The sequence below is a fragment of the Lipotes vexillifer genome, unplaced genomic scaffold, assembly GCF_000442215.2.
Source record: "Lipotes vexillifer unplaced genomic scaffold, Lipotes_vexillifer_v1.1 scaffold2094, whole genome shotgun sequence".
Taxonomy (NCBI): domain Eukaryota; kingdom Metazoa; phylum Chordata; class Mammalia; order Artiodactyla; family Lipotidae; genus Lipotes; species Lipotes vexillifer.
The window spans coordinates 635,920-660,042 of record NW_006790887.1 but is presented as its reverse complement, the minus strand read 5'-3'; the positions used below and the strand labels follow the sequence as shown (position 1 = coordinate 660,042).

Below are 24,123 nucleotides of genomic sequence, written 5' to 3'. Positions count from 1 at the left end.
GTGGAGGTGGTAAAGAGCGGCCCAGGACGGGTGGTGGCGACCTCGTGACACACGCCAGTGACGGTGAGACGGGCTGAGTGCTGAGCGCCCCATCCTGGGAGCAGGATCTGGGCTGGGCCGGCCTAAGGACGGCCGCCCAGTGCACCTGTTGCGGCTCTGACCTCCGGGGGCGTGTCCTCTGCTTCTTACCCGGAAATGGCCGTGTTCCCGTGGCCCCCAATCCCTTAGAAGGCGGCACCGGCACCCCAGGACCCCGGGGAGAGCCATCCCAGGGCACAGAATATGCTCCCGTGTTTACTCCCCAGACCAACACTGAGCAGGCGAACTACTCTCAGTGAGAACGTTCATGTAAAATCCCTCCCCTAAGCCGCTGCGCGTGTCCCCGGTTCCGTGCGCACAGCCACCCCGCCGGCCTCGAGGGCCAGGCCATTCCTTCCGTGTCACACTTGGTGCGCTCACAGCTGTTGGGGGAGAGCTGGCTGATCAGACAGGGCTTTGCTTTTCTTCCTGTGCTGTTTCTTGATGAGACGTTCCTGGCCCCGACCATCCAAGATGTTTTGGCCCCTGCTTTCCCCCAGACAAACATTTCACTCAAGTTTAATCACATTCAGTGTAGAATTCGCTGTATTTTAAACATACCTTGTATGGGTTTTTTTTTTTTTACAAAAATAATGCCTCCTCAATTTAGAGAATACAAAGGAGCACAACATAAACACCACCTGTCCCCCACCCCGAGGGGACTCCCCAGGGCTCGCCTCCTGCCTTTTGGGGCGTTGACCACAGTGCTTGTATTTACTGTCACCGCCCCGAGCGTCTGTGTGACTCCTCTCTGTCACAGCGGCTCTGTGGCCGCTATTGGTGCCCTGCGAGCTGGGCTCAGGCCCCTCCCAGGGAGGCCGCTCCTTTTGAGCGTTTTCTCCATCTGGAGAGTAATTGCCTGCCCCCCCCCCCGCACACACCCCCTAATGAACCCATTTCGCTTTCTCCCTGGCTTTGTGCATCCTGCCTTGGTTTTGCCCTGTTACCACTAATTATGCTCCCCAAATAACCCTAAAAACCCGGCCGCCTTTGTGCGCGCACTCAGGCCGTCCACTGCTTTGTTCCTTGAAAGGTACAAAGAGAGAGGTTTTTCTCAAGCCTGTGGAGTCCTGTCTATCCTTTGGCAGAATCTGGGGATGGCGAGTCTTTTCTCTCAGAGTGAGTCCCACTCTCTGCAATTTCCCCCATCAGATGAAGATTCGAGAGATGAGACATTTGATGAGACATTTGCTTGTCTCACACATTTGTTGTTATGTGTATGGATGGATTTCTTCTGCCGGAGTCCTAGTCAACCTACTTTGCAAATTGTGCTACAAAGGACCATAAGACACTTGGAGACTCTGCAGACACATCCCAGGGCCTGGGCTCCGTAGGTAACAGAGAAGCAGGCGGCTTTACAGAAAATGATGACGGCGCATCAGAACGTGCTGTGTGATCCTGTTTTCTTAGCCTGCATCCTTGTACCCTAAGGACTGCCTCTGAAAACGTGAAGCTCTCGGACTTAAACAGATCCTGCACTGACTCTGCTCTGCGGACCTGCCCCCGCTCAGGGGTGGCCGGCAGGGCTGGCGTGTCTGCTGTGCTGGCTGGACCTGCGGGAAACACCCCCAGCGGCACCAAGATGGGTGATTCACATTTTCTTGATGGAGAGTTTGTGCTCCTGTCTCACCTTTTTTGACCCAACGAGGAGCCATTTGGATATTTTAAGATAGCGGGGCACAGGCTTCACCCGTTTATTTTGTGACTGAGCATCTGAATTTAGGGGGACTGTGAAAATGCTGTTCTTTTCTCCTTAGAAACTTCTAAACTCTGCTTTCCCCAGGAAGGGAGGGGAGAGATTCTTCTTGCTAAAGACAGCGGTCGGTCGGCAAACTGGGTTCCACACGGCCCTTGGTGCCATGGACCAGCAGAGGGACGGCCCGAGTGGATCCGCGTCTTTTAGTTCTGGTGCCCTGGGAGCAGGACCTCACCTGGTGTCCCGACTCCCTTCCCGCACCCGGCTGCAGACAAGGAAGCTCGGCAGGGAGGCTGCGTCCAGCAGAAGGAAGGTGTGGATGGGGGCTGCATGCTGGCCTCACGCCCGGCGCTGCATTAACTGCTTCACATGTTCGCTCTTGGAATCCTCCCAGCAGCCCTGTGCAGCCATCTGCCATCCCCACTCCAGAGATTAGGAAACTGAGGCACTCAGGCAACTTGTCCAAAGTCACGCAGCTCCTAAGTGGCTGAGCCGGGATTCAGACCCGGGTGACGTGGGCCCGAGTCCTTGCCTCGACCCATGATGCGTGGCGCGGACCAGGGTCTGTCTTGGGCGGCGTTCTCTCCCACTGGTGGATTTCATCTTCTCCCTGGGACTTGTTCCTAAGACACAGATGGCCCTAGAACACCTGCTTCCCAAGCGTAGAGGCCCCGCCATCATTGGTGGTACAAATGTGGGCTCAACAGCAGAATCGCAGCATCTGCCCATGAGTGTGTGAGCGTCCTCATCGGGAGCTTGGGATGACTTGCATCTGTTTTCCTCGGTGATTTTTCTCCACACCTGCGAGGGTCCAGAAGCTAAAAAGGCACAGCCACGCTGAGATGAGTCACCTCTGGCCCGAGGCCCCTCTTTAGAGACAGACGTCCTGAAAACCGAAGCACCACGGCCCCCAAATAAGTGATTTCCCTTCTGCTGTCGGAAAACGACTTTCTTTTCATTCACACACACATTGGTTTTCTCTTTCCTGCTAAAGTGTAGGCACTGGATGCGAAAACAGACTTGGCCAAACTCCTGGTGGGAGTGGTTTGGGACCCAGGGCACCGGCTCACAGCCCGAGTGAGCACTCGGGTGGGAGAGGCGCCCCACGTGTGCGGGTGCAGCCCAGAGGGTGTCCGGCTCTGTGCTCGGCGGCTGGTGGTCTGCAGCGCTGGACGGGGGGACACCCTGAGCAAAGGGCCGTTTGAAGGGAACCCATGGATGGCTGGTTGACCCCATGTGTAGGTCTGCCTCTTGGTCATTGGGTATGTGAATCACTCGCTACACGAGGACGGTACTTGTGTTTATCAACGCGAGGTCATCGAGCTAAATGCTCAGGATCATTTTTACGAAGGTAGTGCCGTCCTAGATCATAAACAAAGCCATTTTTTAATTAAAGGCGAGTTAGCCTGGATATTAAACACCTGAAAAGATTTTTTTCAGTGGAGGGGCTGGAAGGTGCCGCACCCCTTTATCCAGCCAAGTAAAGACCCTTTGCCAAGCTCTCCTCTGTGCTCAGGATGAGGCCACGCTGAGGACGCGCTGCATCTGTAAAGTCGAAGGGAATTATGATTTTAGTTGAATTTGCACCTTAATTAGTACCTCGATGGGCTTGGTATCATTTTGGGGTTTCCATGACCTAACCCGGGGAGTTGGTGTTCCGGGTGTGGATTCTGCCCTTCCTGCTTGCTGCCAGGATCATAAACCAGGAAAAGTTCAAAACAGAAGTCTCCAGGTTTCTTGCAGAGCAGGCTGTGTAGTCCATTTGGCGTTGTCAGTTACCTTTGCTCAAATAAGATGCCCTCCACGGATGATCACAGCTCTGAACTTTAAACTGCCTTCACGGGGCATTACTTACAGGAGGTTGATCTGGTTGATGGTGGTGTTTGTCACTTGATGACATGAGTGTCCTGTCCTATCGTGCGTGGCCCTTATCGGTAATAAATGCAGGCAGTAAGCTCAGGGAAGTGCTTTGACCTGATAGCAGTTCCCTGCGTGATGGGAACTTCAAATTACTTTTAAAATGAATGTTTCAGCCCAGCCCGTGGCTCGCAGGGGTCAGTGGGGTCGTGCCTTCAGCCTTGCCGTGTGGACTGCGGATGCCTTTTCAGGGAGAGATGGTGCTTTTAAGTGAAGAAAGAGCTCACGTGCCACCGTCAGGCCTGGGGTGGGGGGGAGAGGCATGGAAGCAGGAGCTCCCTGGTAAACCCATGGCTGACGGCCCTCCCGAGGGGTTCAGATCTGCGGACCATGGGCTGAAACATGCCCACAAAACCATAAACCTGAGGGATTTCCAGACTATCCAGTTAGTGTCCTGGCCAGACCATCACTAAGTCAGGCAGTAATGTTCTAAAAAGAAGTTCATTTTTCCTTGGAAAGTTTAAAGCAATAGTGCAGAGCATGGACAAAATATAGAATTTCTGTTATTAGTTTACAAGCTGTAATCAACGTAAACCACTAATTTAAAGGCCATGCGTGACTCCCCCAGAGATTTCTGCATCTCTTTGCATGCTGCCTGCCTCTCTGGGGACACCTAGAGAGTCCTGTGACAGCGCAAGGAGGGTGACATAGCAGGTGGTAGGGGAGGATGCGCGTCCAGACGTGAGAGCTCAGGGCTCGGGGTCAGGCGGCGGCCACAGGGACACGGAGGGACTCTGCCTGGGACCACGCGGAACAAGCCATGAGTGAAGATTCCCCCGAGCCCCTTCCTCAGGCAGCGGGACCGGTGTGTCTCCTCCTGGGGGGGCGTGATCACCAGACTCGCGCTCACACTGAACCACTTTCGAGTGATCCCTGTTTCTGTCACAAACAGATAGGTCTGGCCTTCTCGTGTTAAGCTCAAGGGCAGCAGTGGAGGTGGACCTTGCCACCTTGCGGTCCAGGCGTGTGTGTGTGGCCTGGCTCCCCCAGCCCCGTTGTTCTGAAGCCAGTGGCAGCTCTGGCCCTGCTCTGGCTCCCCAACTGCCGCTCGTGCAACAGCCTAATCTGAGCCAGATGATGTCGTTCAACCTGTGTCTCAGGTCAGGACGATGTGGCTTGGACCCCGGCCTCGCGGAGTGCGGCAGGCAGACCCCCGTGGGCGAGCTGAGCTGCAGGCTGAAGGGACCAGGAAAACTTCAGCCACAGCCGCGAGCCACGCTGCCTCAGCCACAGGCACGGTGCAGGGAGATGCCAACCGCAGGTGAACGGTTCCCTCCGACGTGTCCAGAGCCCGTCAGCGCAGGTGGGCCTTGGGCCACACACACACGGCTTGCTCCCAACATCTTAATTCCGGAAACCCAAGCGCACTTACGGGGGCAAAGCGAAGATGCGGGACGGGGGCACCAGCACTGCCGCCCCAGGGGTGACACGGGACGGTCCCGTCCCCCTGCTCCCCGACCTGCAGCCCCACCCGCGGGGAAGCTCTTGCAGCCCCGCGGGCCCGAACCGCCCACATCCCAGCCTCCAGAGCTGTTTTTGTCCCGCCGGGTCCCCGCCAACAGCCCCACGCTGACCAGGGCTCCCGTCCTGACACCTCCCTACCTCTTGTCACCGCTCAGCACCGCTGGCCTGTGAGCCCCCGGAATTCGGGCCCTGGTTGCTTCCGCCCGGCGTGCCCGGCATCCAGCACGGTTGGACGCGTGGTTTGCTGAGGAGGTTAGCGACGAGGGCTGACAATCTCCCAGACGCGTCTGCCGAGAGCTGCCAGGTTGGTGCCTCTCTGAGGCCCAGAGAGGTTCGGTGGTTTGCCCAAGGTCACACAGCCAGTAACAGCCGCAGCCGGGACTCAGGGTCAGGCATCGCCAAGACTCCAGGATGTGAGCCGATGGGAGTCTCCCGGAAGCTAAGAAAGAATCGACGTGAAATGTGTTACCTTCTCATTGCAGCCTCTGGAGGAACAGGTGCGCCCTGGGCCAGGTTCTAGGAGGAGCTGCCTCGCAGCCTGGGTGGCCTGGTGGGCGTGTCCCAGGCAGCTTTTTGGAGGCAGGGGCTCCCCTAATGTCTCCTCACGGCCCTCGGAACACACCTCTGCTGGTGGCTCACGGGAGGTTGGGGCACGGGGGCTGCTGTGCCCCAGGTGTGTCACACCCCCTCCCACCCAGCCACCGGTGCTGGACGGGACCCCCCCCAGGCCTCCCAGGGGCCGCGCTTCCACCGCGGGGGCCCCACCACCGCCTGACCCTTGCAGAGACCCTGGCTTCACCACCTCTCAGGTAGTCCAGAGGTAGAAACGGGACTGCGGTCAGTTCGAGGTCAGGCGTCCCACCTCAGCAGGTGCACCCATTTTTTATTTGCAGATGGAAGCACGTGGTGAAGGCCTGACCCACCCCCGGGGTCCCTGTGCAGCCCGGGAACCTCCCCTGTGCATAAAGCGCCATCACCCGGGCTGCCAGCCTCCGGGCTTCCTCTCTCCAGTCCAGGCCCCGATGTTCAGCATTGTTTGCTGTTGGAAATGGGGGTGACCGAATTTTCTTGGATCTTTACTGCAGCTTTTATTTTTAGAAAACAAAGACCCACAAGGGGAATCTGCTCTCCGCAGCAGCAGGAAGAGTGTTGGGCCTGAGTCACAGGTTCGGTCCCCGGGTGCCACCAGGCACCTGTGAGGCCTTCACCGAGCCTGTAAATCAGTCCTAATCGTCTACCAAATGAGGAGGCCTGAGTGGATGCTCTGTGGGCACCTCCACCTCTAAAATTCTTGCTTCCTTTAGAAATATCTTTGAACTCGCCAAGCCGTCGAGAATTTGTTCTGGTTTAAAGAATTATTCTTATCTTCACTGCACCAGTACCTCTATCGTCGCACTGATTGACTGTGGGACCTCGTGGCAGGCACCGCACCGGGCACCTCACACACGTGAACCCTTTTCATCTTCTGTACTGTCCTGTTCGTTCCACTTTTAAGTGACGGCACTCAGGCTTGGGGGCCTTGAGCGCCTGACCCAAGTTCACATAAGGTCTGGTGGCGCGAGGGCCCCGCCCAGGGCGCTCCACCCTCCGCGGGGACCGGAGTGGGACGGGGATGCAGGCTTGGCCTTCGCTCTTCGTCCCTGGCACCTCCACGGGCAGACACCCAGCTGCTCTGATGTTTTGCTTTTCAGAGGGTGAATCTCAGGCATCTCACGTCTCCTTCCCCAAAGGAGCCGGTTCTTGGAGGACGTTTTCTGAGCTCTCTTAGCCTAAGCTCATCGGGCCTGTTCTTCTGGGTGAACTAAAGGAAACCACAGAAATTACTGCAGAAACATGTTTTGGTGGGCACTCCCAGAATCAAGTAACTTTCCACATGCGTAAGTGGGAAATCAGTGAGACACGGACTTGGGTCCTAGTATCATCTGCCTTATTACAATCACCCGGTGTGTCTGGGTTTCTTTTTGTTTTTAAGACTCTGAGGAAACGTGGGTGGAATTTCAGACAGATTTGTTGTTTAGAAGCCGTGTGAAATTCCTGAGCCCTGGGCAGGGAGACCCCACCCTCACCGCTGGCCCTTTTTTCTTCTAGATCGTCTCTTCCGCTGCCTCCTCCAGGTGCCCACACTGATCCCCGTCGCCAGGTTCTCTAGCACCTGGGGGGCCGGCTGGGGGTTCACATCCAGCCGGCCCCCCCTCAAAGCGCCTGAGCCGTCCTCCGACCTGGGGAGGAGCCGGCACCGCGTCCCCGGGGCGAGCGAGCGAGCTCTCAGCGGCCTCACGTCGACCCTTAGTGCCCAGTAAGCGGCAGCCGCGTGAGAGGACAGGAAGCGGGGACCAGCCCCGTGGCCGAGGCCGTGCCCGTGGGAGTTGAGAGGCCTGTGGCGCGCGGCGCTGGTTGGGCGAGCGGGCTGCGGGCCCCTGATGGCACCAGGTGAAGAGCAAGGGGCGTGTGGGACCCTCAGACCTCCAACGAGTCCCTTCTCCCCGGAACAAGTTTTCAACTCCTGGGCTCAGATGCTCTTATAAACTTCTTGACGTCGTTTTGTTTGACGGCTCGGGTGACAGTGACGTGTTCACTGGGCAGAGGCTGGGAGTCACCGAATCGTGACTGTTGAAGTCTCCCCCAGGGCGCTTGGTCGCTCAGAAGTGGTGGGAGCAGGGTGCCCGGCTGAGTCTCCCGGGGGCTGCGTGACGGCCAAGACCCGAGTCTGGCGGCTGCAGGGCCACAGGCACGGAGGGGCCTCCCCGGCCAGGCTGGTCACGCATCCCTGTACAAGGCAGCCCAAGACTCCGCACTGACCCAGCCGAGCTCCGTCGGGTGGGGGGGCTCGTCCGTCAGCCCGAGCCCCGTGTCTGGTGTCCGCCCAGGGGGCCGCGTTCCCCATCCGCCCTGCACTGTCCCTGTTGTATGCGCTTCTCTGGATTCCCTCCCGCCTGGGCCCACGTTCTGATAAGGAAGGGGCCTGAGTTAGTGCACATGACACGCCATTCTGAGGGTCCAGGGAGGCCAGAGTTGGCCCAGCGGCCCCTTCTGAATCTGTGCGTGTCTACCTGTGTGTGTCTGTGTGCGTATCTGTGTGTGTCTGTGTATCTGTTTAACTCTGTGTGTGTCTATGTGTGTCTCTGTGTATGTGTGTATGTATCTGCGTGTGTCTCTAGCGTATCTATCTGTGTGACTCTGTGTGGCGTGTATGTATCTGTGTGTATCTATGTGTGTATATCTGTGTGTGTCTATAGCGTATCTATCTGTGTGTATCTGTGTGGTGTGTGTGTATCTGTGTACATCTGTGTGTATATCTGTGTCGGGGGTGTGTGTGTCTACTGCGTATGTGCCCGTGTGTGTCTCTGTGTGGTGTGTGTGTACCTGTGTGTGTCTCTGTGTGGCGTGTGTACATCTGTGCGTGGTCACGGGTGGATCCCGTCGGCCCTGGCCCTGGGGACGCAGGTAGGGAGGCTCTGACCGGCGCCCGCTGTCTTGCAGGAGCTGTGCCGGCAGCGCATGGCCGCGCGCCCGTCCGAGCGCCCGGAGACCGCGCACACGTCCCGCGTCAGCAGCGTGTCCTCCCAGTTCAGTGACGGGCCGATTCCCAGCCCCTCCGCGCGGGGCAGCACCTCGTCCTGGTCGGAGGAGCCCGTGCAGCCCAACATGGACATCTCCACCGGCCATATGGTCCTGGTAAGGCCTGCGCCCTCCGCGCGGGGTTGGGAGGGAGTGCCCGCGAGAGGCTTGGGGACCCAGCTCCCTAGCATGAGGCCCGAGGCGGCAGGAGGAGGGCACCCCATGTCCAGCCCCTCTGCCCAGGGCCCCCCGAGGGACCATCGTCCCAGCTCTGCACCGGGAAATGCGCGTGGGTGAGCGCCGGCCGCGGGCTGCCTCTGCAGCCCGACTCCAGACGCAGCCCTGTCCTCCCTGCAGCCCCCAGCTCACTGAGCAGCCTTTGGGTGAACGCATGTCGCTCACAGGCTGCTTCTCGTGAAAAGTGACGTGGGAGGGGTCGGCTGCTTCGTATGCCCTTCAGAGGCCCTGTCCGCTGCAGAAACCTCCCTGGCAGGGAGCCCTCTCCCCAGGATGAACCCACCCCCTGGAGCACGTGGTGCTCCACGTCCTGGAGCACGTGGTGCTTGTTGCGTGATTACTGTCCAAGTTTTATTAAGAGGGTTTGTTCACAACTCAGCGCTTCTTGCTGTGTGGACGAGTGCTGATGGCTGCGTGGACGCCGCCCTCCCAGGTCTCCAGGCCACAGGCCTCTCTCTCCCCATCCAGTGACCGTCACACTGGCTATAGTCTCTCCTACTGGGGATGGGGCTTCGGGTGACGAAGGGCAGAGCCTGAGTCACTAAGCCCCGGAGCATCGGGGCTCTCGTGGATCAGGGGAGAGCTTCCACTGCACAGCTAACTTCCCAGGAAGGGGAAGAGACCGGGAAGGCCAGTGTCTTGGTCCCTTCTGGCGGCTTGAACAGACACTTAATTAACTCTCTGTCTGGAGGCTGGAAGGCTAAGATGGAGGCCCAGCGGGTCTGGGGTCTGGTGGGAGCCCGAGTCCTGGCTCACAGACGGCAGCTTCTCGCCATGTCCTCACGTGTGGGAGGGGCAGGGAGCTCTGTGGCGTCTCATTAGGGCACTGACCCCGTCATGAGGGCCCTACCTCGTGACACCACCACCTTGGGGGTTAGGATTCCACACGAGAATGTGGGAGGACACAGACAGTCACCCCAGAGCAGCTGGGAAACCACGTTTGCACTGAAGAGCCGCAGTGTGGAGCCTGGAGGTGGGTCTGGGGATGCCCCCAGGACGTTGTGGGGTGGAGGCGCCCACTCCCGGGATGTCCGATCCGGGGGCAGGAGGCACAGGACTGAGGGGCACCTCAGAGCAGAGATAACAGACGAGGGAAGCCGAAGTTGAGAGGTTCAGCTCGGCTGATCAGTGCGGCTGAGCTGACGCCTCCCTCTGCCTCCTCCCCACGCGGACGTGGACGGAGGGCCCAGGCTGGGAGCACGCGGCGCTCCCAAGGCTCCACTGTGGTCGCGTGCGGCTGGGGCCTGAGTCCCAGGGTTCGCAGTTTCCGGAGGAGACGGCGCATCGCTGAAGTTGCAGACGTGTGCTGCCGTCCTGCTGTGCGCCCACAGCCAGGAACTCGGAAGGAACCTCTTCTCTGGACAAATAACAGTTATATTAGTTTAGAGCTGACTTTTTAGAGAACGTTTCAACGTGCGTCCCTTTTAGAAAAGGAAACTCCACCAATCTCATTCAGATTTCTAATGAGATTCGGTTTGGGGGCCAACACATCAGCCAGGTGCGTTTATCTGACGAGTTGGTGGAGGGGAGATGCATTTCGAGAGCCTTTATCATATTCTGGTATCTTCATATTTCAAGACAACTGAGCTACAGCTTGATGGTATCTCACCTCCAAATGGGACGTGAGCACATTGTAGTTTTCGTAGTAAACTGTGTTTTGCGGTACCCGTGTGTGATGGCAGATATGACAGGGAGCCTGGTGGCGGCCTCTCAGCTGAAGTCCCTGCACTACACAGCTGACCCGCCGTCTGCAGGCCACCCCGCGGCCGAGCCTAAAGCGAGGCGTCCCCCGGGCGATGGCGGCGACACAGTTTCCAAACCCACATCCACCGCCGACCAACCCAGAAACCTGCGGGCGCTTGGCCGCCCCCTGGACTCAAGGCTTCTTCTTGTTAACCGACCGACGCTTCATTTGAATTGGGGTCACTGGCTACTCCTCCCGACTCTGAGTGGGGAGCAGGTGCTGGGCACCGGGGAGAGGGTCCAGCTCAGCCACGGGGACCCCACCGTGCACACCCCAGCGTCTGGCCCTCACGCCCCAGTCCTGTTTTCTGCCCTCTCACCCACTTACAGAGGGGTTTTCTCGGCCCCACCGTGGTCTTCGGCCCCCCGTATGGGACCCTGAGGTGTGGAGACGTGGCAGAAGGGAGCCCCACTTGGCATTTTTACACCTTCTCATCCACGAAAGCAAGTAAAATGGCTCTTATTTTAGGCTCCGAAACTGCTGCCCTTTCTCACGGGAAAGGCCATGGGACACATTCAACCAGACCAGAGCCACGTTCGCAGGGCCTGTCTTGTCACTGGCACGTGGATGCTGGCTTCCCATCTACAAGGGCTGCAGCGAAGCCACCTGTGCCGGACCTCAGGACACACAGAAACCCCGACCTCCCGACTCATTAAGGCCACAGGGAGACTGGCGTGTGGTGCTCAGCCATCCGGCCCTCCATCAGGACCGTCCCGGTCATCAGACAGCCGCCACGGTCATCTCCCTGGAGCACGCGCTGAGGTTTCAGAGGCTCCGAGGTAAGTTATGCGAAGTCCAGGCAAGTCCCAGGAACCCGCCGTCCCTGATGCTTAGCTGCTCTCGTGAACATGACACAGATGTGACATTTCAAGTTAAAGGCGTGGTGGAACCAACCGCCAAGCTACTCACGTTTGGACGACTGGGTGGAAGCGAGGAGTAGCTCAGGAGGCCAGTGTGCGGAACTGGAACGTTCTCCTTGGCAGAGGACGGAGGTGCCTTGGAAGGAACGAGCGGTACAGGAAGCCGAGAAGCCAAATACTGACCTATCGCTGGAGGACTGTCGGAGGGCTGGCCTGGGAGGCGCCCTCAGCCCCGAGCGCCTTCCCCCTCTCGCTGTCGCTCCACCCACTGCAGTGTGATGTTGGTGTACCTGCTGTGGCTTCACGCTGGGAGCCGTGGTACAGAACTCTCGGAACAGACGCTTCTCCTAGGGGTGAGCAGAATTCGCCCTCCCCTGGAAAAAGGAGGCAGGGCTTTCCGTGGAAGAACGAAGGTCTCCGGCTGGCGGGAGGTCACAGGCCACTGTGCAGATGCCAAAGCCACTGCCGCCAGCCCAGCTGCTCCGGGCGGTCTTCACGGCGGAGGAGGCCGAGCGCAGCTGAACTGCAGGGAGGGACCTAATTACCGCTGAGCCAGGGATCCCAGCAGGTGGACGAGACACAGAGGAAGGGGCCAGGGAAGCAGGTGTTGACTGAGGCCTAGAGGCACTGAGGTCTCAGGCACACGAGTGTCGGCCGGTGCCGGGAAGTGGGGAGGGGGAGGTCCTGGCAGCTGCCCAGTGGACACATGGGAAGGGGCAGGGCCAGCCATCGAGAGCCCCTCCTCCCAGGAGCCACGTCCTCCTGCCGAGACCAGCACGGCCTCCGAGCTGCCAGGGCCCAAGGGGTCGATCTGGAGATGGGAGCATCCTGCTGGCAGCACGGACACTGCGGCCCCAGAAACCAGGGCGAAGCTATAGGAAGCTCAGCTGTTTCCTGGTCCCACGTCCCTGACAAATCCTTCGACCTCCGTTTTCTCATCCCCAAGACGGGCTTAGTAATAGCGCCTCCTGCGAGGTCCCTGTGAGGGTTAAACGAGACAGAGTATGAGATGCTGCACCTGTGGAATGTACAGTAATGATGTAATGATTAAGGCTGAAAGGATCACGGCAAAAAAATGGAACCAATTCTCCTTTGATGGCACTAAGGGGAAAGGGGCCTCCACAGGGAAAATGTCACATGCCCTGGAAACTGCAGCCCTGGACACACGGTGAGGGTGCTTTGGGGGGATTTGCAAGCCCAGGAAGGGGGTGCCCGGGAGGCTGTGCCTGACAGGCTCCCCGAGCCACGCGGCACCCAGGCCTGGGGCGAGGTAGGAGCCCCCGGACGTTTGCAGAAGGAACGACGTCACCAGGAGAGGAGGGCGACGGGAAGGGAAACACCCTCAGCTGTGAACCTGGTCCGCTTCTGAAGACACGTTTTCCAAGGCAACGTGGCCAGGTCTGACCAGGCTCAGAGCAGAGCTCTGGAAATAGGCGGCCTCGTTCCAGTGACTCAATGGAACTATTATCCACATCGTTGTGTTTTACATAAGCTGAGTTGTGGGACTCAGCTTCATAAGAACTGCCGTCCATCCTTTTGAAAGGTAAAGGATCACGTTTGAACTTATCCTTCAAAAAGACCTGTTTCTAGAGCACGTTTGTTTTCAGAGGCTGGCGTGTCAGCATGGCAACTTTGTGGGTGGTGGCAAGGGCAGGTGTCCGTCCTGGTTCCTCGGAAGCCAGCCGCTGGTCACAGAGGCAGCGCACGGCACGCAGCTGTGTAGACGGAGGGACCACGCCTTCATCCAAGTTGAAGGTGAGGGTATGGACTGGATCTTTGCATCCCCTTTATTCTTGCAAAGTACGATACAACAGGAATGAGCGTCACTGAGCGTTTATGTAACAGCGCTGTCCTAAGAAACCATGAAGTAGGAACTGGTTTCAGCCCATTTCACAGATGAAGACAAGAAAACCAAGAGCAGTGATGTAAACACCTGAAAAATGGGAAGTTACCACATTCCAAAATGTGACCAAGCCTCCCCATCGCCACAGAAGGGAGGAAACTTACGGAAGCAGAAGGGTTTGGTGACAGACAGCTGCTCTGGACCTGCGACGGGTGAAGGATGCTGTGTCCACGAAGGAGACAGGCTACCTCCGACCTCACAGCCCAACCCGCAGGGCTCGTGGCCTCTCCACGGTGTCCGCCTCCTGCGCTCCTTGATCGTTGGACATTTGCACTGAGTGACCACTCTCATTTTATCTGGCATCAGCCTCCTTAGCTGGTACTTTTATACCCATGGGTATAGTAAGTTAAATGCTTAACCAGGAAGCGACATGTCTTCCCAGAGGCCGAGGGTCTGTTTCGGGGGGGGGGGGGCCGACCCCGTTTTCTTCGTCTTTAAATTCAGCACCTATATGCCTAAGAGTATCGCCCAGGGTCCTTGCCGCACGCCCTGGTCCTGCTCTCTGTGACCCGAATGTGTGTCTGAGGCTCAGCTGGCCGCTGTCCTCATGGTGAGGGTGACGGGGCCACGGAGAAGTTGACACGGTGGCCGGGCTTCCTCCGGCCGTGTGCCTGCTCGAGGGTGTCAGGTCCAGCTGAGCTGGGGTCTGCCTGCCGCCGTAGGATCCGCGTCCAGGCACCCGGAACTCTGAGGCCGTGGCTCCCGCCTGCGGTGCTGCTCTCCGTGGTCTGCGCTTGGAGGAGCACGAACTTGCATGGAAGCTGTTTCCTGCCATGTGAACCCTGCCTGAGACTGAGACAGAAGCCGTCCTGGGAGTAAAATGGCTCAAATGCATCAAACGCTATGCCCTCGGCCGCCAGCCCTCCCAGAACTTTGGGGATGGCCACGGAAAGCCCTACAGGCCAGCCACACAGGGTATGTGGTCAGAGGTCCAGGGCTGCATTGACTGTCCAGAGCAGGGAGACGGGACAGCAGGTGATGGAGTCAAGGCCAGAGGAAGGTGCGCCCGCTCGGGTGGGCTGCTGCCAGGGTAATGCGGTGAACCCGAGTCCCATTCCCGTAGAATTGATCTGACCCCCGACGGCGACCTCGGCAGGCCCTAACCCAGGCCCTAACCCAGAGTTCCTACGTCGGAGCGGCTTGGGGCTTTTCTAGAGCCCCCTGTGTCTGTGCATTTTCTCACCCTGGGCACTACCTCTGCGACCCGGAAACACCTGCCCTCGAGGTGAGCTTGGGGGCCAGAACCGGTCGGCACCCACTTCAGCCTGCTGACGGCCCCCCAGGTTCCAGGAGGACCCAGCTACTCAGACAGGACAGTCGTGTGTGTGTGTGTGTGTGTGTGTGTGTGTGGTGCCCAGCGTGTGTCTGGCACACAGTAGGCGTTCAATCAGCCCTTGGGACCCTTCCTCTGCCTCCTCGGAGTTCTCGGGTGGCCGCCCATCTTCATCGTCACAGGAGGGTAGTCATCCAGCAATTCCCAAATCGAGAGCAGCATCTAGCTCTAAATCCTGCATCTTCTTAAACCAAGTTTACAGTGACCTACATTTACCATTCTCTCAGCATTTTCCTGTCGTTTGAGTCCCAGCCACCCAGGTTCGAGGACTGTGTTTTGTGTTTGTGTTCATGGAAACATTTTAATAACGACTTGCACAGCTGGTGGGAAGGTAGGCGGTGGAGAGCTTGTCCTCCGTCCATGTGACGACTTCTGGGATCCCAGCCCTCCCCCACAGGCAACACTGTCACCGGGAACCTCACACTGTCCCTCACATGACGCTGTGTCTAGGAGACAGCTCCACGTGAGTGTGTGTGACTCTGCTCATCTTAACGGTCTATATTATTCTGTTGTTCAACGTGCAGTAACTTATTTATCATATGCTAGTAAAGGTCACGTAGGCAATTTTTAAACTTGGCCACTGCAGCATCACAGCATGTGTAAAAATAACTGTAGCTTGGATTTCTGGAAGAACCTAGGTCTTGTTGTTTATTTGGAGAGGCATTGCCAAGTTTCCCGCTAGAACGTTTGACTAACTGATGCTCCCACCAACTATGCAGAAAATGGCACTGTATCCCCAGACCCTCCTGAGACTCGGGTACTGGCCAGCTTTGATCTTCCACTGGTGAGTGGAAATGCTATTTCAAAGTAGTTTAGTTTACATTTCATAATTTGGGGAGCCATTTATTGTTCCTTCCAAGGATGGTTTTTGAAGTGTCCCGCGGGGACGCCTACCCCGGGGGTAGGAGTTCTCCGTGTTACATGGCACCAACCACGGATGCCAACGCGAGTTTACTAACGTGGTGTCGGAATGAAACTAGTCCACTCTTGTCTGTCTTCCGTGCCCATTTATTAGTCCACACGTGAGAGTCAGCCGTGGACTCAGAGAGCTGGCCTGCAGCCCCTCCCGAGGGCCCTGGCCGCTGGGGTGCAGCCTGGGTTGAGGGGCTGTGATTGTGTCTGCTGTCCACACTCGGCCCCTCGGCACCAGGGCTCCTCTGGCATCTGCCACGTCAGTGACTCTCGACAGTTTGGTGTTGATACAAGGCAGCGAGTACCCTTTCCACTGCCCAGTCTTGGGGGGTGCGGAACTACTTTATTATATTTTTGGTGAGGGATGTAACTTGGCATGTTATTTTTAAAAATCTGATTTATCGTTTAAAGTGCTAGAATGATGCTAGAACGGTTTCCTTGCATGTTAGACCTTCTGCTGGTGAGAAGATAGGGTAAGATAGAGTAGGATCAAGCATCCGGTTGGTATTTGTTGAATTAGATGGAATAATCAAACACTAGATTTGGTAGCAAGTCTGTGAGTTAATGTTTCTGAGGGGAAAAAATTGAGACTGGTGTCCAAATAGCACTTGGAAAGTGTCCGTTCATACATATGAACAAGAAATGTTTCCTGAGTGCCTGGTGGCCTACTGGGACCCCCCTCAGATAAACCTGATGGGACGCCCAGAAAAGAGGCTGCGTTCTTCCAGCCCATCGGGTTCCTCTTGGGAACTGAGTGACACGGCAGGATCAGTGCAGACCCAGGGCAGATGATGTGATTGTTCCTGCACAGACTCGTGTGTAAAATTAATAGTATATAATATGCAGCTTTTGAAATTGCACTAAACCGTAGGGTTTCGCCAAGAATTCATCAGTGGACCACTTCTGCTCACCTTTCTATGCTTGGCATCTGGCACAGCTCTTGGACGTAGGGGGTTTTCAGCAGAAGTTTCCTGAGTGCCTGAGTGAAGTCGATGGTTGGTGTGTTACCCCCGAGAAGTTTTCAATCTACTTGAAATGAGGAGGGGGGCATGGCTAGAATACACTAGACACAGCCAAGTGCCAATCACATTCCTTTGCTGGGAGACGTCTCCGTCCTGGGGGGCCTGGTCGGGGAGGAGCAGCTGTCCTGGGGCGGGCAGGAGACCGCAGGAAAGGTCACGGCTCCTCCAGGAACCCTGATTCCGCTCACAGGGTGAGAGTCCGTGGGAGAAACAGGACATGCACGCAGCCTCGAGTGGCTGCGACCCTGGGCCAGACGTTGGGTGGCTGGAGCGCCAGCGTGAAGGGCTGTGTTCCATCCGTGTGTGGCCACTGCGGCTTCTTGAACGAGAAAAGTGACACACCTGGTTATTCGTTTGTTCACTTACTTGAGTGCGTCTGCCAGAGGGTGAGGGCGTTGGTGACAGACAAGCAGGAACTGAGTGGGTCGCGACCACTGTCCTCTGATGTTTTCTCTTCCGGAGTCAGAGGGGAGGGACCCAGAGACGCTCTGATGAAAGGTGGTCCCAGATCCACAGGCTGCTCCCCAGGGTGACACCTGGGGTGGCTCAAAACCGTCCCCTCGGGCTTCCCCACCCATAAAGCATGACGGCTTACAAAGCCCACGTGATCGTACGGTTGCTGGGGAAAGAGAGTCGCTCAGGATCTGCAGTGCTGTCCAGACGTCCTCAGAACTAGAGATGCTGGAGGTGAGGTGCCAGTGTCACGGTGTGCCTGTGGCCTCGTTTCCTAACCACTGCTGGGGTGACAGCGTTGGCCTTATCCCCTCTTTCCCCTCTACTGGCTCAGCAGTTATAATTTAATAACTGTCCTGATCATTTTGCCGAGCATAGCTCTGCCCTGCTCCCAAGTAAACTCAGAATCTCTGACTCTGAACCCGGCATCTCCCTCTGACACACGTATTGTCATTGCCCGGTATTTTAGTTTCACCTTAACATTTATACCCTTAAATTAACCATTTTTATTACTGATTTTCATAGTCAGCACTTGTTCAGATTGACTTATTTTTTTCCATCACCATCACGCCTTACTTCTCAGTTCTTTGTTTGTTTGTTTGTTTGTTTTTTGTTTTTTGCGCTACGCGGGCCTCTCACTGCTGTGGCCTCTCCCGCTGCAGAGCACAGGCTCTGGACGCGCAGGCTCAGCGGCCATGGCTCACGGGGCCCAGCCGCTCCACGGCACGTGGGATCTTCCCGGACCGGGGCACGAACCCGCGTCCCCTGCATCGGCAGGCGGACTGCCAACCACTGCGCCACCCGGGAAGCCCTATTCTTTGTTTTGATTAAAGTCTCCTCTTTTCCAAAACTATATCCTCCTTTCAGTCTTTTAATAGGAAAGTCTCCCTGTCTTTGTCTGAAAATGTCTTTAATTCATCCTCACACTTGCATGATAGATTAGACAAGGATCAAATTCTAGTTAATTTTCTCTCATTACTTTAAAAATCCTATTTTCTTGCCTTTGACGCCGTAGCTGTTGAAAAGGCTGTTCGTTGCTGGTCCAGGGGGCTGTTCCTTCATGGGTCATCTTCCTTTCTTCCTGAATTCTACACCTCTGTTGTTCTGGAACTTCTCTGTGCCTTGTCTTGGTGTGGACCTATTTTATTATGTATGGGTTTTTTGCGGGCGGGGAGGGGTTGTTTTTCAGTTCGTTTTGTTTTTGGCTCAGGACTTACTACGATTCCTGAATCACAGAATTGCTATCTTCCATCAGTTCTAGAAAATGACAAACCGTTTACAGTTTAAATTTGACTGCCTTCCATTCTCTCAGTTCTCTCCTCTAGTAGAGAATGCTGGGCGTTCTTGCTCTGCCTTCCGTATTTTCTCTCTCTATCCCTCTGCCCTGCATTCCAGGGAATTTCCTCACACACACCTGTCATCTACTATGCCTGTTTCTGTTCAGTAGAGTCTAGTCTCCTGTGTAATCCATCCACTGTGTCTGTAACCTCCAGGAGTACATTTGTCATTTGCAGCTGTTCTGTTACTACTCTTTTTTAAATGTCTGCTGTGTTGTTCTTGTCTTATCTTGTCAATCCTCCTTTAATATCTTCAGTTCTTAGAAATGTAGCATTTGGTTGTTTCCATCTAAGACTTCTATTTTCTAAGTTCCTATGAATCGAAAGCTGCTCTTGGGTATGTTTGCCGTCTGGTGGGTCCTGTAGTTTCAGATTATAAGCTCCTCACGAGTGGCGCTCTATCTCTCGGAACTTTGTGTTAACCTCAAAAGAGAGGTTTTGAGATTGATATTCTAGCCACTCCAGGCTAACATGAAACCAGGACCATCTTTACATCAATTCCCCACTCAGAGATTCCCAGATTATGTATATATTGTAAATTTGACCCTCAATCCCAGGTGAGGCCCAGGGTCCAAAAGTCTTCCCATCTTGAATCCACGTGGAGACAGGTAAGCTTTCTTGCGGCCTGAACAAATGTTTTCACTGACGGCGTGGTCTTCTGAGGGTCCTGGATCGTGTGTGGTCTCACATCCAGCCCCCTGACCCCTGCATGCCAGATTTCCCTAAGGCCCCACGTGGACAGGGGAAGCCCAGACCCCCCCCCCCCCCCCCCCCCCTGCCCTGGCAGGTGAGCAGACAAGCCCCTCAGGCTGGTGAGTGCTGGTCAGCACCGATCCTATGTGCTGGAATCTCTCCGCTTTGCCCTCTGTACTCCTGTTGCTGCAGTCTCCTCCATGGCTCCAAAGCTTCCCTTCCACCCAACACCCTCTCCGCCAGTGATTCCTAGTATGTGGAAACTTTTCCTCCTTCAAAGCTCCCTCCTAGAGGTGCAGGTCTCATCCTTATTCTTTTGTCTCTGTTTTTTCTTTTGCCCTACACAGGTACATGGGCAGTTTCTTCCCTTTTGGGAAGTCTGAGGTCTTCTGCCAGCATTCAGTAAGTGTTCTGTAGGATTTGTTCCACATGTAGATGTATTTCTGATGTATTTGTGGGAAGAAAAGTGATCTCCACCTCTTACTCCTCAGCCATCTTGAAGGTCTCCCCTTAATGTATATTTTTAAATACAAGTTGACTATTTAGGCAAGCAGTTATGATGTCATCAAAATTAACTTTAAATTAACAAAGAATCAACAAATACAATGAATGCCTAATGAATAATTTGAAGAAACACATTGTTTCTTTCTAAAACTAACAGTTAACTTAGATACTTAAAATAAGTATGTCAAATGAGAATAAAAAAAGAATAGTGTGTATCAAGAGCTGAATTCCCACTCTGTTAAGGTATCTTCAAACAATACAAAATCCACTATTTGTGCAGAGGTCTGTGGATGTGTAGAAAGTCACAAACTGAACTAGTAGATTAACTATGGGGAAATATCTCACATCCAATAACCATCTGTAAATTCAATCTCATCATTGACTGTAGCTTGAGAGGTAAGAGAATTGAATCACAAAATGAGGGTGAATCACTTTATAGCAAGTTGTGACACTTAAATGAATAGAACAAGATGTTATATTACAACTATTATTAAATTACTGGGTAACTGCAGTGCCTTATATGTAAGTTTTCATTAGAAGTGTTTTTGTAGACTCTTAGTATCAAAGACAACGGCTCACATTAAACTTATCATCTAAAATAAATAGTTAAGTAATTTCTTTTTTTTTTTTTCCTGCCTAGATGTATCCTTTGGTCAGAGCCCTTTGAAAAGCATGCATATAAGTCACTACATTCTTATTACATTATATTATATTCCCTCTGGATTTTTCAGGTATATAACAAGTCTGTTGAATCAATAAATCTATTTAGATTTTTCAGACAGTATTTATTAGTCTTGAAGTCTGAGGCCTCTGGAATTAACAAATGTGATTTTGAAGCCAACGTTTACTACTTGAATGCACATGAGAAAGTCATTTAATATTTTTAAGCTTCAATTTTTCTCTGCCTCAAATGTTTTTGCAAGGATTAAATGAGATAAATATCCTAAACAATTAGCATAGCGGCCAGCACAAAACTAATGCTAGTTACCATGAAATCATTAGGGCCAAGCAGCCTCTGAACAACAGAGCAGTGGTTCCTGCTTTAAGGGCTCTGACCCTCATGGAGCTAATTTGTGCCAGGGTGTCCAAGAATCTATCTCTTCAAAAATATATATTTATATGTTTATGTATATTGTAACTTTTTTATTATAAATGCTTTCTCATTAATGAAATACAAATTAATTTAAAAGCACTGCTGTTTCCATAGCAAATGTATGTCATTTTTTATATCTTCAAGCAACTGACACTAATATGTACAATGACTGGTCGCTGAGGTTTGATAATTATTTTGGATGTTGTGCAGGACCTCTTTTCATTTGCCTTCCCACTTCCACCCTTCTCTCCAGCCTGCTCTGTACCTGGAATGACTAATGGCAACTCCATCTACTCAGTTTCTTGTCCTTTGCCTCCTAATGGGTTCAGCCAATGGGAAAAAAGTGAGGTCGGGGTATTAACTCCTGAGATTCCTCTTTGTAGGCTAACCTCCGCTACCATTCTGTTTCAAAGGAGAGGCCTCTTTCGCTGTCAGAAGGCCTCTCTGACAGCTTTCTATCTTCCTTCCACTCCTAGTTTTTGGTGATAAACACATTGCCCAGGGATACTAGCCCTGCTCACTACATTTTCCCTTGTGGTTTCCTTATATTGTGAAAACCCCGCCAGGGCTGAGGTACAGGAAATCGTTTGGCCCTACCCCTCCCTCACTCTTCATGTAGATTCCTGGGGATTTCCCTTAATTTTGTGAAAGGCAGACCATGCCATTTACACAGCGTCTCTAGACATCTTATAGAGGAGGCCCTTCAGTTTACCCCGTTCTTGTCTCCGGGAACGTGAGACTCATCGCAGGTTAAACACAGTGCAGATGCTGCTACCAGTTAATTTCATGTCCCCTTGACAGTCATATCTAAGACCCAACTTCATGTTCTGCATAATAAAGAAAGAAAGACACCTCAAGGTGGGTCCCTGTGATCAAAGAGAGTGATCAGCCACCTCGTTCAGGCCGGTTCCCACACTTCCCTTTTGTACGTGGGCAAAGGGGTCACCTTGCTTCAGGAGGTGCCTGCACACCTGTGTGTGCATCATAAGCTGGCTGTGGATGTGCACTGACAGGCACCTTGGTCAGCGGGCAGGTGGGCAGGTGGGTGGAGCCCAAATGCTAGGGGCTGGTAGCCATGGAGAAATTCCAGTGGTGCGTGTTCTGCAGTGATGCTCAAGGCAGCTGTCAGGAGGGGTGGGTACCAGTTCTGTAGCTGGAACGGAAGAGCAAGATGGGTGACATCTGCTAATCCTCCCGCTTCACCCATCAAACCTGGAGAACTCGTGGGCGTGTAACTTGGGCAGCACTCAGTGTGATTGGCAGCTGAACTGGGGAGAGATGAAAAATACATTTGATGGTCTTATCTCTTAACTTTTTACCCTAAAAAGTGAAAATGATTTTTGATAGATCAAGTCTTCTCTCGTCTACTTTGAACTCCCCATTTCAAAGCAGTTGCACAAAGGACACTCGTCAGCCAGCTCCTGGCTGCTGTGGCTGTTGACTATTGAGTCTTCATTTTCCTTTTTCTTCACTGTATTTTAGCTGTTTCACTGCTGGTTGGAAGGTCTGGGAAAAGAGAGGAGATGGGCATCTAGGCTTCATTCCCTTTTAACAGTTTTGGTTGGTGAAGAGAAGATAAATTCATGTGTCCTGTGTGAGCTTTTCCTGTTTTGTTGCCATTTCTATTCCCCCATTCTCGTATTATTGATCACGAGCATGTAGCCTGTTGGTTTTAGGAAATTAAAAACCAAACATTCTACTTCCAAAGGGCACTTTTAGAACATCTGCAAATATTTTCCAATAATGTGCTGTAGAATCCAGAATTTCCCATATGCATATGGAAGAGAAAATTCGTGCCTGTGTTGCTGTCCTAGGTAACCTTTACTGCACTCGCTGGAATTCTTTGTTCTTCCTCAAAACTTCATCAGAAAATCATAATGAGTACATCATCGGTACAGAACAGAAAAGGCTGCTGCTAAGAAAAGACCTACTGCTTTGTGGTGCAGAGAGATGCTGTCTGTGTGTTGCTAGGCAACCATCCCTCCTCCTTCCTCTTCCTGAAAGGTTTCCCTGTTAAACCGCTGTCGTCATCTTTCGCGTGAAAATTGTCTCCTCTGGGCTTTTTCATGTCAGTTGGGTGATAGTGAAGGTGTTGGCTCTTAGAGAGAATCTGCTCTTACAATTGTGACTTGGAATTGGCCGCCTGAATTTTGTAGGTGACCATCTGGTTGGGGAGGCATGGGTGGATGGCCCTTTAAACACATGGATCCGCTGGTACACACATACAGAAACATTATTCAAAACTGCTTTTCAAGAAGATCTTAAGGAAACACTGCCCAATGTTTCACTGAACGACAGTGAAAACGTAAATGATTTCTTCATCACTCAACTTCTTGTCTGGGGTGGTTACCCATCAGGTACCACCCCTCCCCCACACGCTAGAGGTAGCATGGAGGTCGATTTGGAGATTCTTTAGTCTCCTACAGTTTGTTTCTGTATTAGAAGATCTTTGAGGGTTGGTTATCTTAAAACTGCATTATCGTGATTCTTTTTTCCTCTTATTTCCTATCAACTCTGGAATCTAAGTTTGGTTTCCAACTGCATTTTGAACATTAATGGAATTTCTGAATAACTCATGGCTGAAAGTATTTTTCATATGTCAAAAAGACATGATTGAGGTTGGAATCAAATTCTTTATTTTCTCATTGAATAAAGACTTTTTATTAACCTATATTAATAAAAATGTGTTGTAAAACTAAGATTTGCAAATGCATTTTTACATACTGTCTGAGTAATTTATAAAAAGTAAACAGAAACGTAGCTTTAGCCCGACAGTTTACTTTTCTAGTTAAACTATTCTGATTTCCACATCAAAGTCTCAGAAACATTAACTTTTCTTTGTAAAGGTTAACATTGGCTTCTGCACTAAACCATCTATGGACAAACTTTGATTATCCAAAGAAGAGAGGACTTAATTATTGTTAAACACAGAGGTTTACAATGGGTGAGAAATGATTTAGGAGAGTTTAATCCATTCAGAATGATTGGGGTTTATCTCTTCATCTTTCTTGCAGTTTCTTCTCACTTTTCCAGTGTTTTCCATTTATCTATGAAGATGAGTATAGCGTTGGTAGGAATAAGACAACTTAATAGTAATTTTTTGTTTGATAAACAGCTATTTCAGGCGTTTAAAATGCCATGGATAGACATCTTAAAGTGCTAAAAGGCAGAAATTAGTAGAAATATCACAAACTTGAGCTAATTTTTCTTTAGACTCTTGTGTTAATGGAAGCCGCAGCCTGGCAGGCTGATATTTAAAATCACCGCATTATCAATTGCGAGGGTTTTTTTTTTTTTTTTTTTTTTTTTTTTTTTTTTT

General features: G+C 53.1%; 1 protein-coding gene across 1 annotated transcript in view; it reads left to right on the top strand.

Moving 5' to 3' along the window:
- PTPRN2 (protein tyrosine phosphatase receptor type N2) overlaps positions 1 to 24,123 on the top strand; it is a 535,117-nt gene that overhangs the window by 433,707 nt on the left and 77,287 nt on the right. Inside the window, exon 14 of the mRNA XM_007463991.1 lies at positions 8,636 to 8,830. Within this exon, the coding sequence (XP_007464053.1) occupies positions 8,636 to 8,830 (195 nt within the window). The remainder of the gene's footprint in view (positions 1 to 8,635; positions 8,831 to 24,123) is intronic.